This window comes from Cygnus olor, chromosome 11 (assembly GCF_009769625.2).
Source record: "Cygnus olor isolate bCygOlo1 chromosome 11, bCygOlo1.pri.v2, whole genome shotgun sequence".
Lineage (NCBI taxonomy): Eukaryota > Metazoa > Chordata > Aves > Anseriformes > Anatidae > Cygnus > Cygnus olor.
Genome location: NC_049179.1, coordinates 8,480,259 through 8,497,589, shown reverse-complemented (window position 1 = coordinate 8,497,589; position 17,331 = coordinate 8,480,259). Strand labels below are relative to the sequence as shown.

At 43.3% G+C, this 17,331-nt stretch overlaps 1 protein-coding gene across 1 annotated transcript in view; it reads right to left on the bottom strand.

Annotated features, from left to right (window-relative positions):
• Positions 1-15,766, bottom strand: part of PSTPIP1 (proline-serine-threonine phosphatase interacting protein 1) — a 65,301-nt gene extending 49,535 nt beyond the window's left edge. The window contains exon 1 of the mRNA XM_040570644.1: positions 15,254-15,766. Coding sequence (XP_040426578.1) covers positions 15,254-15,286 — 33 coding nt within the window. The 5' untranslated portion in view covers positions 15,287-15,766. The remainder of the gene's footprint in view (positions 1-15,253) is intronic.
• Between the last annotated feature and the right edge of the window lie 1,565 nt (positions 15,767-17,331).

Sequence of the window (17,331 nt, the reverse complement as noted above, 5' to 3'; positions counted from 1 at the left end):
TTTGGACATTGAACCTGCTGGAAACTGAACATGTGTATTTCTGAGACTGTCCAAGGATGGCAGCTTCCTTTGCTTTCTCATTCACTGCCTAATCCCCTGTGCAACACATGGGATTTGCACGTGCCTTTGGGCATTTTTGCAGCACAGCACTGCAGCTTCTCTTGCTCCATGACCCCACAAGGAGCCAGCCAAGGTGATGTGAGATTTCCAGGCAGACACCCCTGGAGGGCCAGATCATGGAGGTGGGTGGAATCTGCTGCCCCAAAGCCAGGGCTCTCATCTCCTGCCTGTCACAGGGCTCTGTGCTGGGCCGTGTTCCTCTGCTGTGGTCTAGGACTGCAGTTCCCTCCCCAGCTCGTGAGCCCCCGTGCCAGGCTTATCCCTGTGCATGTCATCCATCAGAGCACACCTCCGTGCACCTCAGACAAAAATACGTGAGTAATCTGAGTAGTGAGAAGAAAAACAATTAGTGCCTAGACTATTAGCTTTGCACTTCTTTAATAATTTTTACTAACTTCCAGATTTGCACTGCCTCAAAGGTAAATCAGAGTCACAGAGAAGCTGGTGCTGCTGAGCTGAGGAAATGCTGGAAGCCCAAAAGGGGAAGGGAATAAAGCTGCGACATGCTCTGAATGTGGCACAGAGAGGATTTGTTTTCCTTCTAGTCCCCCCACTGCCTTACAGTGGGATTGGGACAAGCCATTTTTACATTGAGAGCCTCGGTTAATCAGTACATGGTGATAATGTTATTGAAAACGTAGTAGTGAATGTCGTGTGAGCATTATGTTATAGTGTTATGTGTTATATGTTATAGTGTTAAAACTGCGCTCTATAGCCATAAAGAGAATGAATGTGGTCCTTCCTTCAAGCAATTTATATACAGGTGTTTATATACAAACTGAATAAGGTTTATGCATTTATCCACTGTCTTCAAAGCAACTATAATTTAATAAGTGTATTTGCTTATTGCTTTCCACAACAACTGTGAAGAAGACAAATGTTAGAGTTTGGGTCTCCAGAAGGATCACCTGGCAAGCAGCGGTTGGACACCTGAGCTTTTGGTTTGCTTCCTCACTGCTCTGAGTGGAGAGGAATAGGGTGAGCTCTGGCAGCGCATGGTGGTGGCCACGTGCTGGCGGGTGGCAGGCACGGTTGTGTATGTGCCACTCACCCCTGCCCCAGGGCTTCTGTGGAGCTTTGTAGACCTGAGAGTGCTTTTTGCATCATTAAGGTTTAGGAAAAGTTCTGCAGACAATCTTTGGAAATCCTGCAGGTCATAGCAATGTTCCCAGTGCTACAGTTTCTTGATGGCAGTAATTTCTTCTTCCTTAATAGACCCTCTTGTCATGTGCAGTGGGGAGAAAGGAAAGACAGTAGGATAATGGTTCACATGAGGCATAGTCAAATGCCTCTACCAGCAAAATGTCTGCTCTATAGAGCCAGGCAAAATAATAACGTAGATAAAAGGCAATGGAGAGAGTGCAAATGGATCCCCTCTTAGCACTGTCGCAACCACAGAAAACTGATAGGATTACATATGCTCATCTGATGCGTGTAATCAGCCCTAAGGCAACAGGATTTTAAAAACAAAACATCAGTTTTCCTAATGTTTCTAAGGGCAAGTTAGAATGCAGATCCTGAGGAGGGATCCTGTTGTGAAATAAATTAGAAGTGAGTTTTTGCCATTCATGGAGGAAATGAGGAAGATTCTTGATAATATTCAGGCAGTAGACTGTTACTTCCCTACTCCATTTTTTCTTTTTCTTTTTTGAGAAATCCCAAGGGCAGAGGGCATTGCTCCTCTAAAACCTCTCATTAATCGCTCGCTTTGCCTGTCAGAAACATTCCAGTGAGACCCTCCACAGCAAACCCGCAGCCCAAAAATGTTGATTGCATATTTTCAGATGCAATTAGACAAATCCCGTGGCTGTGTACACAGCTTCCCTGTCCCAGAAATGCTGCTCAGAGGTAATTGGAAATATCACATGGGTATCATCCCAGCAGCTGGGCATACTGCTACAAGCACCAATGGAGAGTGATAAGTGCACTTTAAAGTTACTTTGCTGCTCCTGTTCAACATATCTCTTTGTACAGTAAATGCTAAAATTCTCTGCGTCTTACCCCCACCTCTTTTAGACTGATGCAAATACTGTGATGAAAGGACAGCACAGTCTGTACCTCTGGGAACCATTTATAAAGCACAAAATAGCCAGTGCCTTACTCACAGCTCTGCTTCCTGTCCGTTGCCTCCTAGCAGGAGTAAGATTTGAATGTGTTCGAAATGGAGCTGCTGCAGCCACAGAAGAATGAGCTGGCATCTCTTCTGAGGGATGCATCTGGCCTTACCGGGGACATTCATTTGGCATTTGTCCCGGTGGCTGCCCCTTACAGGGGCATTTGGCTCTGGCTAAGCACAGGTCTCCAAAGGACTTCTGGTGTCCAGCTGAATCTCATTTAACCTTTCTTCACTTGGGGGAAACCATCTCAAAATTTGCCTTATTGTCCTCCCTACGTGTTCCTGAAGAATGTGGAAGCCGTATTTCAGCAACACAGCAGCTGACATTACCCTAAAGCAGGGCTGCCTCGGCCCCCGGGCAGCTGGCTCAGGGAGCTGATTGGGCTTCCACCCCACAGCACGTGCCCCTGGCATGTCACGGGCTCAGCAAGGAGGGAAAGGAAGCACAGACAGATGACAGACCACTTTTGGACAAGGTTAGGCTGCTACAGGCTCTCACCCTACAATGTTGGTTTGTAATTTCCAACCACAAAACAGACATTTAGACCTAAGTCCTCTCACACAAGCATTTCCCTTTCATTTCACTGGCTGTTTTTCTTCCTTAATATGTTGTACAACTACAGCATCTCCCAGTCTTTTCTTGAATCCAGACAAATCCCTTTTGCCGCTTCCTATGGCACTGGTTTCTCATTCCATTGGTTCCTGTGTGTTCCTGTAGTACCTGCCCAAGACTGAATAAATCCCTATTGAGCAAGAATCCTACTCTGCCACTCCTGTGAAGCTAGCTGGTGCTTTGTACCATGGCATGGATGTCTTCTTTCTAAGAAACACTTCTGATGCATCAGAGGGCCATATCTGCCTTCTTGCACTATCAAATAACACCAGTGGCACCTAACAGATCTACCTATGATCTATTGATATACCTGAAATTTCCTCCTCTCCTGCCATTGCAATTAATGAGGTCCCAGAGTATATTTGGCCTTTTTCTTACCGGTCTCTTACTCTGATTTTGCACATTTTGCATTAAAACAAGAATTGTACCTGCTTTCTGTTACCCTAGGCTTGCAGGTTATCAGATACCTCCAGTACAATGAATTCTACACACTTGTTTCAACAACAGCTGTTCCCAGCCTATCCTTATTGTCTTATGCCAGTATCTTCAGAGAATATATATGGAATAAACTCACTCCTTAGCTCTCAAGAATCCTTCCTCCAGAACAGGCTCTTCACCTACTTTGCGCTTATTGTTCTCCTGTTGTGTCTGTGCAAAGTCCTGTTTTGTTTTTCTTCTCTGGTTTCTTTAGGATTTCCTGTGTAACAGTACAACTGACCTCACATTTTCTTTGTCAAGACAGCGAGATTATATCATGTTAAACAACTATTTCGCCTTGATAAGCTGTCTTGCCTTTATTCTACTTTCCATTTACCATTCTGCATTATAATTAGCATTTGCAGCAACTGATTTTTGTAGAGGCTGTTAAAGTTGCCCCACTCAGTTAGTGCTTGGGTACCTCTCAGCTGGGACTTTGTGGTGATCAAAAGAACTAATGAGAAGTCAAAGTACTATTTTGTTTTTCTTCAGAAACTAGAAAAAAAGTTCTAATTAGATAACAAGTATGTTCATTAAATGTGTAAAACATTTGTTTGTAACAAATCTGAAGAGACAGATGCTTACAAGAGAGTGATTCAAATCACCAGCAGTAATTTGTTTCATTGCCAAGAAAGTGATCCCACTTAGTCAAAGCATGTGTGACTATGAAAGGGAATTTATGCATTGCTACTTTAATAAAAAGCATTAGTTAATCTGGGTTGTCCAACAGACCTGTAATCCCTAGTAAGAAGGTATTTGACAAAGGGATATCGGTGTAGCAGGCAGATTTGTATTGTTTGAGATTTTTCCTTTAATACTTCGCATGCACTTTCGCAATGCACAGACATTCTTTTTGCCTAACTGTCTTTCATTTAGGAACTGTCTTTCATTTAGGAATTGAAATGTATTATCTGCAAATATTAAAAAGAAACAAACAGAAATACAAACAAACAAAAAACACAAAACACCTTAATATTTAGCTGTGCTCGTGCATTCCTTGTCTTTGTTCTTAATGGTATTTTCCCAAGGCTTTCATGAAGTATTATAAAGATAAGGTTTGGACTGAAAATGACAGATATTGCTAAATCATCTAAATAAGGCGTTCATACAGATTTTCAAAATGGAGAGGAAAAAAAAGGAAAAAAAAGGAAACAATCTGTTATGAGTATCTTTTTTTTTTTCCCCCCAACCTTTTTTGCATCATAACTTATGCTGCTTACTTAAGGTAAGCTCTTGACAATTTTTGTAAAACAAAAACTTAAAATTAATTTTTGTTGGTTCAAAAATGAAATAACTCCTGGCTGTGAGTAGGAAGTTTAGAGAGAGCAGGTGAGTTTTGAACAAGCATCATTCTTCCAGTGCCTTCTCCAATTGTCAGAAATAAATCCTTGTTGTCCACAGCTGTACAGTACACGATACCTCAGTCCTGGGTAGAATGTAAGTTGCTCTCACTGGGTTATATCAACAAATTACACCGCTGTACGCTGGCACTGCTTTAAAACAGTGATCTTGATCTCTGGATCTCCTGGTCTCCTTTTTGAGTGCTCTATGGGCTGAATATTTGCTGTAGGTGAGCAGCAGGCAGATTTGGTAGTCAACAGCCAAAAACAAACTTTATAATCTCGAAGTACATTTGGCTGTTTGCGTGTTTTCTATCATGTCATGGTCATTCATGCAAGTGAATCACTTGCTTTGTGTTTTTTCATTGTTATTGGTTTTTGTTTGTTTTTGGTTCTGTTTCCTTTTTTCTTCTGGGATACTTGACAATCTCCTAGTGTTTCTACAGATAGATTCACGTGATAACATGCTACATGTCTGTAGTTTAGAATGTTTACTCCTGTGCTGCATAGGCTATCCTAACCGTGAAATACAATGGGATAGCGATGAGCACCACTAATCTGATCACAATCTGGTGTTCAAATCCCAGCTCTACCCAGCTGCATGGGGTGATACTGAGGAAGGATGCCTGGCTCTGGGTTGCCCTGGTGCAATAAGAAGCTGTTAGGTATCGCTTCCAGTTACGTGAGATGCTGTCTTAGATCTGCTCCACACTGGTGAAACAGGAAAGAGCATTTTTTTATACCAAAACCCCAGGTTTTCAGCCTGACCCTTTGCTGCCTTGTCCTGGAAAGGTGTTAGCCACTGAAAAACTAGCCACGCTGGTAAAAAACTAGCCGTGCTGGTGAGCACGTAAACAGGGACGGTGGTCAGCCTCCAGGAAAGAGCAGTGTTGCAGGAGAAGCCTGTAAGCAAAGCAGGCTCCTCTGACCAATGCTTGGTGTGATGTGAGTCCTTTTCTATAAACTTTCATGTGATAACAAACCCGTTAGTGAGTTTAAAGTGTACGTCTGTACTGCCTAATGCATTATGGTGTAAGAGTTCCTTTTTCCTTTTGGCTGCAAGTGGTTGGAATGGGCTGAAACGAGATGGCTGTTCGTGCCTTTGGAGACTGATGTGATGTGACTACAGAATCTATACAAACATTAGGGGGAAAAAAAAAAAACTTTTAAGTATATAATTTTTTCTCACTTTTTGCACTGTAGGAACATAAACATTCACTACAGATGTAGAGGGCTACCTTGGGTCTTTTCTGTAACCTTTTCAGGATCTGACTTGGGAATTTTTAACGTAAAGCTTACTTTACAATTATACTACCGTCTTTGTTACCTGAATCTGCAATGCAGATTACTTTTCCTGGGAAGCAAATTTTATTTATTGCCAGACAGCATAGATGCGTATCTTGAATGGGGCCTTCGAAAAAACAGAGGGGGAGAAAAACCATTGCACTGGTAGCATTTTAATTACTGAGTTGCTAGAGTGCCAGCTCGCGTTCTCCATTCAGCGAGGCAGGCTGGAGAGCTAAAAATGAAAGCAGAGATCCTCATCACACCGTGACTCTGCAGGAGCTACGGCATTCAGAAATAAAGTGAAATTGATATTGCACAAACTGCATGGCAGCATTGCACAACTGGTGGCATTGAGCAAACTCGTCATTTCCTAGTGGTGTTTTGCTCTGTGACACCACGGGTGGGTTTCAGGGAGCAGGAAATGGCTGTTTCAGGGTTCTGCTGACAAGAGGGATTTGCTCCTCTGCTTCCTGAGCCCCTGCCCTGCTCACCCACCTCCCGGACTGCCCATGGCTTGGGTGTAAGGCAGTCTTGTAGTCATGGCTTGTAGTTTGGCTTTTCTCACCTTATAATCACCCCATTATTTGCATACCCACAAAGTGACTGCTGCACAAAACCCTCTTAACTTTTGCAGGTGTATTGTTGGCTAGCAAACTAATGGCACACAGGGAACAGTCTTGTTCCAACAGGCTTGTTCCAATTCCAGTCTAATAGAAGGGCTCTGCTTGTGGTTATTGCCTCTGTTTTAACTTTCCTCCTTAATTCCATAATTAAATAATACTCAGAGTACACAAAGTTTCTTAGGGAAGAAAAACTGTAGCTGAATTTTGTAAAGATTGCAACATTTTATGGGTTTGGTTTTGTTCTGGGTTTCCTTGGGTAGTGAGCAATGGGACACATCCTTCCTTAGCTTTAAATCAGAGCTTGATGTGGCTATTCGACACAGGCTTGAGGTGGTGGCATTCCTTTTGTGGTTTTTTTTTTTTTTTTTTTCATGTGGTGACTTTGGACATAGGCTAAATCTACAAAGTAAGGTGGCTTCTTCCCGGGAGTCAACAGAAAGATCTGCTGTGAGCATTTGCACCTTCTTTTCCTAACTGGGGGCTGAAGCACAGCACCGTTTAGCTGCGGTGCCTTCTGGAGCCAGATAGATAAGCATGTCGAAGTTGAAATCAGATGTTATTTCAGTCTCTTAATGTATAACATTAGGTACACAAGAGAAACTGGAAGTAAAATAAGGAGAAATAGAATATTAAAGCAGCGGATACTTCTGTTTTATACAGAATAATGTTCAGAGTTTATTTTTGTTTCTATTCCTCTTTAGTTCTTCTGCTTCCAGGTCTCTTTTGCAAAGAGAGCTACTCTCCTCCTGCAAGCACAGTGGGGAAGGAGAGGGCGATGTGAAACAATCCTGACTTGCTCAGGCACAGCGACAGTTGTCCAGGAGGTCATCCACAGCCCCTGGAGCCAGACCTGCCTAGTTGGTACATCACTTAATTAAAAAGAGCTATGTGGTTTTCTCCTCCCTCTCTTAGAAAACTTAAATTTGTTTCCTGCTAGTCCTGAAATGGCACTGAAGATGACGTGCTGCTGCACCCACACTTTCAGTGGCCCCTATAAAAAAACAGGCATTTTGTTGGTCGTCTTTCCTGGTATATAGGGGGGTAAAGCTTCAGGAAATCTTCCCAGAGTTTTGCTGTACGAATTCATTTCTTACTGAGGACTATTCCAATAGCTATATATTGTCATTTCCATTTTACAAGAGATCTTTACAACTTAAATAATCATTTTCAACATATCCTGTTACTCAATGTGATGCAACATGTTCTTGCGATCCATTAGTATGATGTATCACCAAGTCCTAGGGAATTGTGCAATCTGAGAGATGAAAATCAACTTTAGGATTTTAGAAATTCTTAAAAGAGTGTTTCATTTAAGTAAAATTTAAGTAAATTCTAGAAGTTTGTTCAGGCGGGACAACTCTATCCGTGCTGCATTTCCTTCTGGCAAGCATTTCTCTGAGTTTGCTCACAGTTGCGTTAATTTCTCTAATTTTTATGCAAAAATAATAAAAAAGGGATTGATAATGTTTTTGTAGGAATTGCTGGATCAAGGGGATGTTTAGTTGGATGCATCTCCTTTCTCCTCAGCAGGCTGCTAGGGCACAGAAAATGGGCAAGATTTATACAAGCAGGTGCACGCTGAGGGATCACACCGGCATGGGTACAGCAGCTTTTGAGCCCTTTGAGCTGTTGAAGCTGTCACCTCAGCGCAGCTGTCAGGCACAGGGTGTCCGTTCACTCGAAAATGCCTTGTCCTTTAATCAGCTAGAACGGAAATCTTGTTGTGCTTGCAAAAGGCCTCACCGTTATCTGCCCAGGAGCCTTTTGTTTTCTCATGAGCTTCTCTTGTACAAAGCAAATGGCTAACATTTCTACAGCAGGGTAGGAAATAGTTTTCCTGCCCTGCAAATTTAAATGTAAAAGTCCATGTTTCATGTCTTGATGAAGATGAAAACAAACAAACAACAATGAAATGAGACATTCACATTTAGGTAAAGAAGAAACTTGCTCTGGATCAAGCAGCTCTGACTGAGCCATCCCGCTGCCTACGCCAGCACACTGTCCACATACGGATGAGGAATTGCAACCTCTCCTTTCTCTAGCTGTTTTACTTGTGCATTAACTTACTGGAGCCTGAACTTCAGGCTGCGGGCAACACAAGCTCCAGTTCCTGCTCCAGACTATGCCTGCCCCCGGCAGAGCCCCCAGCACCGGCTGCTGTTTTTTTTCTGAGCTCAGTCCCCATCTCTGAACAGAAATTAGACATGAAACCTTCACCAGATACAAACTTTTCATCAAAACTCAGCTTTATCTTCCAAAGCAGCTCTCCTACTACCAGTAAAACAGTAAAACTGTGTTTTTACACACACACACAGAGAAAAAAAAAATCTTTGCCAAAAACCTGAATCCCACTCAACTGCAGAGCTGGGGCTCCCAGTGGCAGGTGCCTGCTTTCCTTATGGTGCTCCTGGGGCTTTTCTCATGCCTGTGCAGCAGCCCCCAGGACTCTTCCTCAGTCCCACCTTGTTAATCACCCTTCAGTAATTACAACGCCTATTGCAAATAGGATGAAACGACATGGCTCAGCCCTCAGTGTTGCTGTCACTGTAACCAGGGACAGTTTGCACAGCCCCAGTTAAGGTTGGTAGGACAGTAGGGCCTCAGTTGTTTTTTTCCCCCCTTTTTTGTTATGTTGAGCATGATAGAGCATTCAAAACATGATTGCATTTTGCCAGGACTCCCTGGGATGCTCAGGAATGTGAAAAGGCACCTGAGAGCAGGAGAAAGGTGAATTTATCTCTCAAACTGCCACAGCAGCCTCTGTCACTGCTGTGGAGGAGTGGGGAGTAAGGGGGGGGTGAGACTTCAGGATACTTTGCTTCCCATTTTGTCTCTTCCCCCAACTGTTTTCATCTACCTTTTTTTCCCCTTTGTTTCCACCTTTTTTTTTTTTTCTTTCTTTTTAGGAATTGATTAGGACAAAATCGAGAGCAGCACCCAAATAGCATCATACTGTGTGAATCTGCTACTTTAAAGAAAAGGTTTGGATTTACTTATTTACTTGCTGTTGTCACTGGATGGAAAGATAGAAGCTCTAAACTAGCCAGAACAGATTCCCTTGCTGGACAGTTCTCACCTAGTTCACATTTTTAATTTCAGTCTTGTTCAGTAATGCTTTTCCGCCACTTTGAAGAAGCAGTAAACTCTATTCATAGTAAAGGAGCAATTCTTTAATGAACTGATAAGCTTTTGGGATCTGGATGCATATTTTCAACATTTTTTTTTTTTCTGTTTTCTTGTCCTTGACACACTGAGTGATCCCAGCACAGAGCTGTGCTCCCTGGCTCTCACCTCATCTCAGCCTCAACCCCCAGCTTCTTACTGAACAACACAGGGAACTTCATAGGTTACTGAGCTGTGGCTGCTGAGAAACGTTTTGTTACAAAAACTAGATGCCATCTGCCAGCCAGAATCTACCTTGCTGCAGTACGGCATGAAAGCAAAATAAGAAAAAGGTCTTTTTGAGCTCAATGGAGCTGAAGGATAACAAAAAACTCTCTCTTATATGAAGCGGCCTAATTTGCCTTCCCAGCAAGTATGCAATAAGTAGAACTGGATTGAAATTCAGAGTCTTCCACTGTGCCTGCAAAGCAGCGCAGGGTCAGCATCCCCGGTCAGAGACTAAATTCTGGAGAAAGAGAAGTGGTGCGACTGCTTGATGCACTGCGGGCAGCGTGAGTCTTGAGGGAGGAAGGGGATGGGTAATGAATCACCTAGTTCTGGGGGAGAGAGGTGTTGAAATGCAATTCACCTCTTCGGGTTACTTTAGCAAACCAGAGGGCACCCACTTTGGTCTTTGCTTGAGGTGCTACTGCAGATCCACAGGATCTGTTTCACACCCTGTGTGACAAACACCCTCTTGGCTCAGTGTGCTGCTCGTTAGCTGCCTCTGTGTGTGCAAGTGAAAAGGGAATCTCTGAGTCACCTCTTCCATATCAAAAATGCATACCCCTGCCACAGTTAGAGTTGGCCTAAATAAAAATTCTCCAGTTGTCTGAGTCCAAGCAAAACTAAAAAACTGCTGCAGAGCAGGAGGGATTAAAACAAAGTAGACGCACCTTTGTAAAAATATTAATAAAATTGTCACTGGGGCATCATCAATCACCCATTTCAAGCCATCAAATCCTCTAGATAAAGCACTCAGTTGCAGCATGGTCATCAGAAAAATGTAATACAACCTAATGATCTAATAGTTTTTAATCAGAAATGACCAAACTCATTTCACCTAAAATGAACTTTCCACAAACCCGTCATCTACCTGGTCTGGAAAGTCTTCCAAGGCCTTAGGACCGGCTCCCTGTGTTCCCCCAGGTACTCCTTCTCCTGGCAGGGAAGATGCTCAGCCTGATACACCACATTCAGGCCGTAACTGACTAAGCATACAACCAAAAGTTGCAAACATAAAACTGTAGTCCCTCCATTTCCGCTCTTCACCAAGGAAATGAACCGCCTGAATATGCTGTAACTGGTTCCTCACGCACCCTCCTAGGTAGCATATTGGGGATGCTAGGGATGTGGGAGATGGAAGAAGCTGTGAATGCGTTTGCCTTGTTATCAATGTATGAGCTGGGAGTATTAGTTCATTTGAGCTTCATCTTAATTGTTGTGCTCTGCTCAGACGTGTTTCCTGAAACACCAGTGTTTCCACAGCCACAAGAACTCATCAAGTATTTGTCTTGTGATTTCTTGTGGCTTCAGGGACTGTTCTGAGATGGCAACCCCTTTTGCAGGGTGCTCCTCATTGCCCCAGTGAGCAAAGCATCCTGCCCAGGTCAGATATTTCCTGTTACGGGGGAACACAGGAAGAAATAACACGCAACAGAGGAATAGAGCAGCATCTCCCATGGAGATGAAGTTGACTTCACAGCAAACACAGATTTAGGCTGGGCAATTACTTGGACTTTTCCAAGTTGTTTCCCCTTTTGTCCCCCATTCCACACACATCCACCAGTGAGGACAGGCCCTGGATGTAAGCAGGGCCACTGTGGACATGGTGATGGTGACCACACTTCCATCTCTAGTCACACTGTCTGTGGGGCCGGAGAGATGCAGTACATACTGACAGCGGGGCTGGGCTGTGCTCCAGTGGGTGGTGAGATTGTTCATTTTAATTTGCCTCATGTAGTAAAGACAGCTACAACTGGTACAGTGCAATCCAAGTGAAAGTCAGAGGGCGAACCCCTTGCAAAGCTGAGATGCCAGCACAGAAGGTTCGGTGGCTCCTTCCCTCCCTGCCCACGCTCAGCTCTGCCCTCATAATAAGTGACATTATTTATAAAATTAATTACATCTTTTTGGGTGTATCACATATATCATTGTGCAAAAAGCTACCGGAAGAGATGAGAGGTTCAACTACGAGGTAGATTTTGCATTAAACATGATGTAGTATATAGTCTTAAGTCAAAACAAGAAAGATTTTAAAAGCATCTTTGTCTGTATCAGGCTCATCTTAAACACTTACACGGCTCTCAGGACTGCAGTGTCTGACCATGACCTTGAGTATTCTGTAGATAAGGAATGTAGCAAAGAGAAGTCTGCAGCAGGACTGGCAGCTAATTCTTGTTATCTCAAGTTCAAGGCCTGTGTCATATTTGCTGGCTCATATCTCCAGCTCATGCATGCTTTTAAATCTGAGGTAGGAGAATCCACGAGCCCTCAGCTCATTTCACACCTAAGAAATAAGGAGCACTTCACACTTTACAGCTCTGTTGAAGTTCCCAAGCACACTAAGGCTCCATGACACATTTTCAGAATTGACTTGGCCACTTGAGTTTGAGTCCAAGCTGCCAAAGGGAATAGCTTTGCTCCCTCTCAGCTCTGGGCACTTTGGGACCTGCCAAGGATTAAATGCCTCCTTTGAACATCTTCCTCATTCCACCTTCTCAGGTGGCTAAGACAAATCCAGTAAATGATGCCAGTGAGTGCCTATATAGAAGAGAGGGAAATCAAGAAAGAGAAAGTATTTGTGACAGAAGGGGAAAGATTTTCTGGGTTAATGTTTGTTATAACAAAAAACAGAATGTTGTTCCTATCTCTTCCTGTTGCCTTAAGCCTGTTAACATGAAACGCAGGTGGTACCACGGATGGGCTCCCTACTTAGCTAGGAATTTACCTACCCATCTCATGCAATGTTAGAGAAGACAGGTAATGCTTTGCATTTGTAGAGCACTCCAGCAGAATATTAATGTGTTGCACTATCAAAACTGATTCATGTTTTCATCTCATTGATATTTTCCAAAAATATTAACTGAGGATTGGAAACTTCCACTAAGAAGTGCATCTTAGTGGAGGCTTTAAGTGAATTTCACTTAAATCATTACAGTGTGTGTGGAAGATACAAAACCAAAAGGAGTAATTAAAAATATAGTGGTTTCAGCCCAGGCCATGATACACTGACAATCAGAAAAATAGCAGAAGTGTAAAAGTTTTAGAATAGCCCTGTCATTGTTATGTTTAATAATGGAAAGAGAGATTCAAATTTGTATGAGCTATGAGGAACAGTTTGCATTCTCCTGAAAGGCAGCACACCCTATTAAGTTTGAGGGGCTTCGGAGAAAAATGAATGGTGTTCCTTCTGGGTTAGTCAAGGAGGATCTGCTGCTTTTTGGATTTATGTGCGTATTTTATGTTGTGATACTCACTAAAGAAATTTCTGCCTGTCCAAAAGTTGATGCTAAGGCCAGGGAGTTGACGCTTGGGTATCCATCACCAGGATGAATTCTGAGGAGAGGGTGCAATGGTGTCCTTAGGCAGGGCTTAGAGATCAGGAGCCCGTAAGGAGTGATCTGCTGTGATGTAAATGCACTTCTTGTTTTTTCAGTCATGGAGACAGTCTCCATTCATGGTACAAATTAATAAAGCAGATCATTGCTCACTGAAGCAAACTGAGCGAATATATTTCTGTCTCACTAATGGGCATAACAGAACCTTATGAATGCAAAAATAATTGCTGATCTTGTGATTTTGGGGGCAAGCTGTACCCTTTTGCCACGTTGTGCAATATCCTGAAAGTTTTCATTTTAGAAGACTTCTTATTGCATACCTAAAACTACCATAGCACAACTGGATATAAATCTACCCTGTTCATCAAGCTTGGTAATGTCATGTTTCCAGCCAAGCAATATTAAAAACAAAGATGCTTTCCTTTAAAGCCGGCGGTAGCTTCAAAGGCAAACTAGGATTATATTCATGCTAGCATGAGTAAGCACAGGAGAGAAGCCTGGGGAAGAAGAGCCACAAAGAACTGGCCTGGCCAGACTGTCAAGAGGTGCTAATCACCCTACCCCTACTCCATGAAGTATGCCTGATGTATTCTAGCTCAAGACCAAGATCCTGGAAAGTAAATTGACAAAATGTAGCAGTTCTAAAATTTGGATTGCATACTGTTGAAGGAAGTTGAGAAATGCAAAAGCTGAAGTTCTCAAAGTTGCACTGGGCTACGGTTGTGTTTTACTCTGTGCATTGACCATGCAGTTTGTAACTGTATAAAAGAAGAGGCAAGGAGAATCCTGTGGAGATTTGCTCTGGCACAGTTAGGGTTAACATCAAAATCACCATTTGTATTTCCCCATTACTATTTTTTTTTAAACTCTTTAAACCTGGTACTACAGTGGGGGCAGGGGCGGCTTCCTGGAGGAGCCCAGAGGAAAGAGCTGCTCTGAAACCTCTTCCTGGGTCTGCCCGTCTGTTTTATACCCAGAGAGATTACCCTGAAGGAAGTGTGGGTAGAAAGAAAGCATGGAAAGCAAATATCCTGAGAAGAGTCTGCTCTGATTAGCTTGGTAGGAACATGGCAGGAAGAGTTCATACGTCTTCATGTCTTTATTTAAGTCAGTTCTAGATGCTGGAGAAATGTTTGCCTAGACAGGAGGCAACCATTTAACACCCTGGTTTACCCAACTTTGCAGCATTGGTTTTTTCCTCCCCTTAAAACCTTCACATGAGAAGCAGTTGCAGGGGAACCTCAGATTACCCAAGAGATAAACCACTAGGGTCTTTTTACCTTGTAACTGCAGAAAAAGAGCTTGAAAACAAGGTGCCCAAAGGTTCTTCAACTGAAAGCCAAATGCTTTACTATTCACACTTTTTAAGCCAGTTGTGAGTGTTCAGGCTTAGTTCTCAAGCGCCACTACTAGTTTTTTCCACCCGTGCTGCTGTAGGAGTGCTGGGTGCCTACACACTCTCGTGCATGCCCTTTTGCACATAAAAGTGGGCACAGACTCCATAGGTGGGCAAGCAACAGCATTTTGCATGTGGTTGGCTGGCTTTGCTGATGCTCTTACATTCTACAAGCAAACATTAGATAATTCAGACTGTAATTAGTAACAGTTCACCTGCTAAGAGGAGCCACTCCTAAACCTGAGACTCACTGCAAGTGAGCGCTCTAAAGACTGTGAGACAGAGAAAGCCACGTCCCCTTCAAAAGCAGATGCTGGACCCAGCACAGAAACTGGAAAATTTGGCTGGTTTTTGGATGTAATTCTTTACAGTGTCTCCTTCTGCCTACCATCAAACACTTGAGCAGTATGTTTTTGCCTGGAGACAAATTTGGATGAATTTAAAACACAGAGCAGGATTAAGTTAGCTCTACAGTGTATTTAGAGCCAGGTTGTATTTTAAAAGATATTTAAACACAGACTTATTTGATAGAGGAAACTTGGGAGGAAAGCTCACTTACCCAAAACGCATCTTTAAACTGCAGCTGTGTCATTGTGCTCGCTCTGGGGAGGGTGAAGCAATCCCTCAGCACGTTGGTTCTCAGACGAGAGCAGCAGCAACACCGAGCCCTGCAGTTGTTGCTGTACCCCAGCCCAGGCAGAACGGGGAGCACATCCACAGAAACGTCTCTTCTCAAGTCAAGCTGGTGAAAACTAGCATTAGGCAGTTTCAGGTAGCTCTGTGTAATGACCTATAGCTGCAGAGGGACCGAGGAGAAAAAAAAGCTTTTGCTCACACACAGAGACATGCATGCACTCAGCACCCTACCCCCAAACCAGTTTCTCTTCTGGTAAACAGTTAATATTGAAATGAGGAAGCAAGGAGATGTCAAATGGTGTCAGTCTGCTCCTTGCCATGTGTGCATGCGAGCAGTGGGCAGAAAAAGAGAAAGAAAAGTTGATTCAGTGGTGTGATCTGATCAGCTACGGGAGGAGTGAGAGCAATTAACATGCAAAGGAAACCAGCACAATACAAAGATAAACTGGGGAGGAAGTTAGAGTCAAGCTGCTGTATAACACTGTGGTCTTGTGAAGGAAAAATAGCAAACCAAATGAAAGAAATGTACGTGTGTGCCACGTTTCTCCAGTACCTCCTGGAGTGGCAGGGACCTGTATATTGGTGCATGGGAACTAGGGCTGCAAAGCTGCCTTTTACAACTGAAAATGCTTTTCAGGGCTGGTTAAAATAAGGACGTTTTAAATGTGCAGGTGCCTTAACATGTGAGTAGAGATACTTATGTGTGTATAGAGAGAAAAGTTCCGATTTGCATCCCCTTACGTAAATGTTTCTATGAATAAGCAAGACATGAAATTTAGAAGTAAAATCTGAACTCAAGAAACATTTGTGCTAAGAGTTAGAGGTTAGCACAAGGACCTGAAGTGAAGCTTAACAAGCAGATTCAAGAACCGGCAGCATGCCCAGCACCACACCCAGCAGCACCAAAATGAAGCCTTTCCAACAGTTAAATAAGGTAACTGATTCATTACAGTGCAGCTGCAAAGAATTGACAATAATGTAACATGTCTGCTGCTTCTGTGAAACCCTCTTCAAAATACCCGTCCTCTAAGTGACTTTGTCTGTCTCCCTAGGAGGTTTTAAGGATTCTGTACACTATTTTTAATTACACACTGATATTTTTATATGGTAAGAAAAGGAAAAAACTCATTATGCGGAAATAAATCCTTCCCCACCAAGAACGTGTCAGGACTAATAGCCGTAGCTAATTAGCATCGCTACTGATGCTGCTGGTCTTTCTTCTTTCTTAGTGCCTGCGCAGCACAAGCCACACGGGCAGGTTTTAGCAGGGAGGAAGCCTCTCAGCTTCCCTGAGCTCTAGAGGGACACGGAGATCTCTTCAGAGATCTGCAGCAACAGCTGCCTGCAGTTATCAGCGGTCATGGAACTAGCAACTTGTCGTGGCTGGGTGTTGGACACCAGAGCTGGCATGTCTCCTTCCCGGCAGCCTGAAGATGAGCAGCGCAAGGCACAGGGAAGGGGCAGAAAGGGAAAATGAATTGCAAGCAGAGGAGGGCCAAAGAGTTTGCAGGGTGTGAAACTGCTTTGGTAGTCATGAGCGGCAGGAAAAAAACATCACCGTGCAGGGAGGGAGAAAGAGAAATGCAGGGGTTCCCTGCTGAGGGGGAGTAAGCAGAGCTTGCTTTCACAGTGAAAACTGCCTGAAAAGAGTGCGTTTTGAGGACATGGGCACTACTTATAATATTTGATCTGTTGGGAAAAGAGCTTTTAAAAAATGTTTTGTCTCAGTCTTTCTAAAATGTAATCTGTCATCTTACTATTTCCAAATTACAGCTTTGTTTTGAAATTGATAGTTGCTGCTGTTGGGGTTCATAGAATATGCATCAAGTGAATGGAGAAATGAGTTCAGGCGTTCAGAATGATTTGCTGCTTTCTCATTACTTTTAGTTCAGCCCCAAACCAAAAAGCCAGTTAGGTGTTTGAGGCTCCTGCTGGGCTCACGCCCCACGCATGTCCCTCTGAACAGCAGCAGTGGTGCCCAGTAACCTCCTTTGGGAGCAC